At 32.6% G+C, this 5,656-nt stretch overlaps 1 protein-coding gene across 2 annotated transcripts; it reads right to left on the minus strand.

Annotated features, from left to right (window-relative positions):
• Positions 1-204: 204 nt before the first annotated feature.
• On the minus strand, positions 205-2,729 carry LOC138126781 (uncharacterized). Of its 2 annotated transcripts, none has more exons than XM_069042559.1 (5): positions 1,846-2,729; positions 1,491-1,775; positions 1,231-1,438; positions 818-1,176; positions 205-757 (listed from the first exon to the last, which is right to left on the minus strand). In XM_069042559.1, the coding sequence occupies exons 1-5, from the start codon at positions 1,957-1,959 to the stop codon at positions 269-271; spliced, it is 1,455 nt and encodes a 484-aa protein (XP_068898660.1). In that variant the 5' UTR covers positions 1,960-2,729; the 3' UTR covers positions 205-268. The 2 variants fall into 2 exon arrangements, with proteins under 2 accessions (XP_068898660.1, XP_068898661.1); XM_069042560.1 differs by having other exon boundaries at positions 814-1,176.
• Positions 2,730-5,656: the final 2,927 nt, after the last annotated feature.

The following is a 5,656-nucleotide window of genomic DNA, read 5'->3' on the forward strand; positions in this document are numbered from 1 at the left end:
GGTGGAGGTGGGATATTATACTTATTACTAGGGCCCGGATTTTAGGCAATTAAAAAGTCGGAAATAGGTGCCTAAAATAGTCCCTTAAACTACTGCAAATAGTCCCTTAAAAACTGAAAATAAGCCATACTAGGTCCTTAAAGTTGTGGTTAATTAAATTAAAAAATGTGTTTTTAAAGTTTTAAGTAGGTACACACAACAAGATATTTACTAATTATTTTTTATTAATTAATATACAATACTACAAGTTTGTTAGTTATTTACATTGTTACGTATTTACATTGCATACAAGATATTGCTCTAAATTTTCTACTTTAAAACATTGTCGGTTATCCACCAAAATGGACTTATATTTTGAAAAACTTCTTTCTACCTCGCAAGAGGTAATGGGCGCAAATTTGTAATAAATTTCTTCCATTTTGGTGTCATGTTCCGGCACATCTTCACCTCTAAAAATTCTTGCCAATTCTAGAAGAAATTTGTATCCAGGATTTTTTTCAGTAACATCTTCAAGTTTTTTTAATGCTACTGCTGCTACAGGGCCTGGAGATTTTTTTAGGGAGGTAAATACGTTTTCAACAATTTTGATTGAATTGGTTAAAGGTAACCCATTTTTTTCCAATTGAGTAATACTTTCGCAGATTATTTTAAAATTACTGCGAACATAAATTAATTGGTTTTTTATTCCGGGTTCCTTCATTATAGACTGTGCTTTTTGAATAGCAACAGCAGAACTTCCATCAAAGGACATGACAACCTGTGAGTAGTTAAAAACAGTTTAACAATCAATTAATTTGCTTATCTTTTATATACTTACTTCTTTAATGGAATCAAAGTGTTCGCTGTAAAACATAGCAGCCTGAAGCCATGTTCCCCATCGTGTTAAAATTGGCTGTGGAGGCAGTGGCATTTCTTTTAGTTTTTCTTTGTACATTTCAACTCTCAAAGGTGCCTTAACGAAAATTTTTTTCACGTTCGAAATTAAATTATCCACATCTTCATATTGATAGCGAATTTTTTCAGCCACTAGATTTAAAGCATGCGCTAAGCATGTGACATGCACAATTTTTGGATAAAACACCTTAAGGTGTCTACCAGATTTTATCATATATGGTGCTCCATCCGTTACAAACAAAAGAAACTTTTCAGCAACAACTCTGGTACTCCACAAGATTTCTACGCATAGAAATTTTAAATCAAAATAAATTTAAAAAAGTGAAAAACCCTTACCTAAAGATTGATTTACGAATCTAGCTATTGTCTCATGATTTGTTCTTTCTAATTGTTTAGACGCCAAAAGATAAGATTTTCCAGGTTCATCTTCTGAAAGTTTCCCAACCAGACAATTCGCCACATATCGCCCAAGTGCATCTGTTGTTTCGTCAACTGAAACCCATATGTTAAAAGGATCCAGCTCATTCCGAATGCGGTCAATAGTCTAAAAGTGAAAATAATTTTAAATTAAATATTAAAAGATAGTATGTTCATACATCTTTGTAGCATTTTGGTAAATAATTTTTCCGTAAAGTAGACTCATCCGGAATTTTTCTACCACAATATTTTGTCAGAAAATTCTGAAACGCAGGATTTTGTAGTTTGTGCCATGGTATATTGGCAGCTAAAAAGACGTTACAAAGTTCCATATTGAATGTACTATTTGCCGATTCCTCCAAGTTCTGTGTCAGCAACGTTTGCCGAAGCGGTGTCATAATGTTCTCTTTATGGATGGCCGTTTGCTCATGCTGTTGCAAGTGACATTTTTTTTCGCATATAAACTACAAAAAATAAAATTTTCAAATAAGTAAAAAATATAAAATGACATATTTTTAATTATGCTTAACTTACCAGTTTACCACAAGCTTTACAAAACATTTCTCGGGTTGATTTTATTTCATATAAATCTTTCTTGCTTGTCCACTGTAATATTTTTTCGCGTAAACTAATTTTTTGTTTCGGCATTATGTTCACTTTAAACAGGTTCACAAGAAACACGACCACTGCACGGAGATAAAGTAAACGAGAAATGACAAATTTGTAATGCTTATATTTACGTCTCCCACCAAATTTCAGAGGAGATGGTTAATTTTATATTTCTTAAATTTTTAGAAAATGACACCCTTAAGGTTTCTCTTATTGTTTCACTTCGGGATTTTAATTTTCGTTTTTATGGCAAGGACCATTTTATAAACGTTAAAGCTTCTAACAATACCTAAGTATCAGAAAACATTAGACCGCGTATACCTGCACCCCTTCGAACAGAGGCAAACAGATAAACTCTGTAATTTATGCCAGTCCAGTCTAATGGTTTGTGGTACTTAGGTATTGTCGGAGTATTTACCGCTGACATCATGGTCCCAACCGTAAAAGCGAAAAAGTAATTCCTGTATTGTACTGCACTTTGTACATTTCAGTAATTACATCTCCTTAAATTTTAAAATCATAAAGCATTGTAAATTTTATTGAGGTACCACTTTTACATTTTCAATACCGTAAACTTCCCAGAATTCGAAAATTGGGAAAAAACCGCAAAAATGAAATTGATTTTTGGTCATTTTAGGCATGTTCAGGCAGTTAAAAGGTAAAATAGGTATTTAAAGGGCATTTTAGGCCGAATAGGCAGAATCAAATATGGCTCTAATTACTCTAATTAAGCCAGAAATCATTTATAGACAAGTTTCATACATGTGCCTTAAAAAATAAAAATAGTCCATTTTGCCTAAAATCCGGGCCCTACATTACTTATTTAAAAATTCAAAATCTTAAAGCCTTAGTGCTGCTAGATACAAAATTTGTATTTCTTTGAAACACATCGCTGTCAAAAACAAATACGCCATTCGTTAATAAATTTGCCTTCAACTCCTGTAGTTGCAAAATATTTTGACACGGGTGTTGCAAATAGTCGATAAAATACAGTTGTGACATTTACAATTTAATTTTTTGCCGTAAATGAAAGACGGAGAAGTTTGAAGGTCAGCAGTCATGCTTCTCGAATTATTTATAAAATAAGGATAATTGTGTAAGTCGCAATTAGTACCAGTGTTAATAACGAACGAGATCGATAACTTTAAGTGGCATCAGGTGTTGAGGAAGTAAAGTAGGAAACTCCAGCTACAATAGCACCCGCCTAATCGGAGTCTAAAAGTTTCTTTATACGGACAGGACTTTGTTAAGATCTTACAATGTCTTGCAGTCGGTAGAAATTCTTTCGTCGCCTTTTAAATTATAGATAAACAATGGACATGCTATTTCCAATTTACTATTTACAATTATTTGTTAGTAAAATGTATTACTTGGTCCGTTGCAATAATGTTAAAGTTAAAAATATTTCGAAGTTACCTCGGGAGAAATTCATTATACTAGAAATAATGGGATGCAAATTTAGTTTCGCTTCGTGTCTGACAATTGTAATTAAACTTTAATTAAGCCTGAAAAAAAGCTCGAACTAATCATATTTCTCGTTTTCCTTCTTTGGCAAGTGTAAATTAAACATTTCATTTCAAGATGTCTGTCGCTCGCTGGTATTTCTCCTTCATGTAAATTCAGTTCAGACACTACTTTGTAAATAATTGCAAACAATTGCGACAGCTCGTTTAGAACGTAACCGTAATAATAATTCGTCTGAGGACTACAATTTGCCAGTCTGAAAACCCCTTGTTGCAAAAAGATTGCTGTTACATACTAGCTCAGTCACACTGATACGAGCTTGTTATTCCTATTCAACTAAGTATAAGTAAAGATTCTGTTTTATTCTTGCCGCTGGTGGTTTACAATCGATCTGATAACAAGTAAAATTTAGTTAATTGGAATGAAATTTTTGTTAATGAAAGTGTTTCGTAAACAATGGGCACAGATTATTAGTTCGTTTAGTAATGATAAAATTGCAAATTGTTGGTACGTAACGAGCTTCTGACATTTACACTAAACTCACGTACTGTCGTTATGTGTGTGAGATACTATCAAGAGCATATTAGCCGACTACAAAAACATATGGTCCTGTATTACGTTTACGAAGGTGCATGAACCAAATTATCTCGTAATATCTGATTTTAGAGAAAATATGTATTTGTTTTAAATGGAAACAAAACAAACGAGATCACTAATGGCTCAAAAAATGTTTTCCAGAATTATCGAGGTCTTGCCATGTTCTCCAACTACAAATTATTTTGTATGCGGGTTGTGCGTATCAATCTTCAGCATTTACAGAAATCGTTGACTTGAAAGTGTGTCGCTATGTTGGAAATAACATCCAAAGGGTAAGGGTCGTAAACTTGAACAACTTTTAACTATCTCGTGGTAATTCTGGTTAGTGATTGAAACTAACTGGAGCGAATACTTCGAGTAATACAAAGATTACGTACCAGTTCGCTGACAGAGGTGAATAATGTTCAAATATTGGCGATGAGATTAAAATGCATCTTTTCCGACGACCACTATGAAAAATGCGTAAATTCGCACAAATAACTATTATTGAAAGTTGGCTATTGCATGCAAACAGCGAACCCGTGTGCAATGAAACTGGTTAGCCAATCAGATACCTTCTAGGCTGTGCGCAATGAAATCATTGCACACAGTTGTAGTAACCATGGCCACCAATGTATGTTTTGTCCGCAGCTCTGTCGAATAATATTTGAAGTTTGAAGGAATACCGAATATTAGCGTTTTTTTTTGTGGTCGTCGGAAAAATATCATGTATACCACGTGTTGAAAATTCGATTTCACACTCGTTTGCTTAAGCCATACGCCTACGGCTTGCGGCTCAATTCTGCAAACTCGTGTGAAATCTTTCATTTTCAACTCTTGATATACAATATACTATTTTGCATATTGTAATGAAAGTGGCACTTTTTTACACGCAAAATCGTAGTGAAAGTAGCACTTTTTTACACGAAAAATCGTAGTGAAAGTAGTACTTTTTTGCAATTGAACACATCACTTCTTCTTGCATCGTTTTGGCTTAAAGCGAATATAAGAAACGTCATAATATATTCGCTAAAATTATACACATGAATTTAGTTGTTAAATTCAATTTATTAAAGAATACACAACCACATTATAGTTATACACCAGAAAGTTGTTTGGAAAATGACAATTACAAATTATATTTTGATCGAACAGTATTAAATGCATGTTTTTTTTACAAAAAAAAAAAATATAAATTTTGGTAATTTAGGGAATTTTGTGACAGTTGGTGACAATTTTATTTCATAGTTAACATTTAAAGTAAAATTCGAAATTTGAATCTAGACTAAACATAATTTATTGTCATTTTTCGTTAAAAGTGAAATTGCAATTAAAGGTGAATTATCCAGAAATACGGCAAATAGCAGAGAATACCACAGTCAATTTGCTGTCTGCAACGTGTGTTACCAACTGAAAAAAGTTCCTAGATTTCGGATGTGTTAACAGATTATTTTAGAATTTGCGGCTCTAATAGGTCTATTATTGTATTCAATTTGGAGTCGTTTATGGCTATCTATTAAAGCACTCGTAGTTTAATAAATCTCTAAGAAAATTTTGATCAATATTTTAGTGTATTATTGTCATTTACACCAAAAAACTTCCAATATTAATATTCAAACTCTACTTTTTAACATCTTTTGCAGATGTAGTTGCATCCGTTAAAAATTTAATTTTTTTATTTAAAAATTAAAACAAG

The sequence above is a fragment of the Tenebrio molitor genome, chromosome 3 (genome assembly GCF_963966145.1).
Source record: "Tenebrio molitor chromosome 3, icTenMoli1.1, whole genome shotgun sequence".
NCBI classification, from domain to species: Eukaryota; Metazoa; Arthropoda; class Insecta; order Coleoptera; family Tenebrionidae; genus Tenebrio; species Tenebrio molitor.

Coding starts and splice junctions, on each gene's coding strand:
- LOC138126781 (XM_069042559.1), bottom strand. CDS start 1,959: ATGCCGAAACAAAAAATTAGTTTACGCGAAAAAATATTACAGTGGACA. Junction 1,439..1,490: donor TACCAAAATGCTACAAAGAT/GTATGAACATAC, acceptor TTTCACTTTTAG/ACTATTGACCGCATTCGGAA. Junction 1,177..1,230: donor ATTCGTAAATCAATCTTTAG/GTAAGGGTTTTT, acceptor TTCTATGCGTAG/AAATCTTGTGGAGTACCAGA.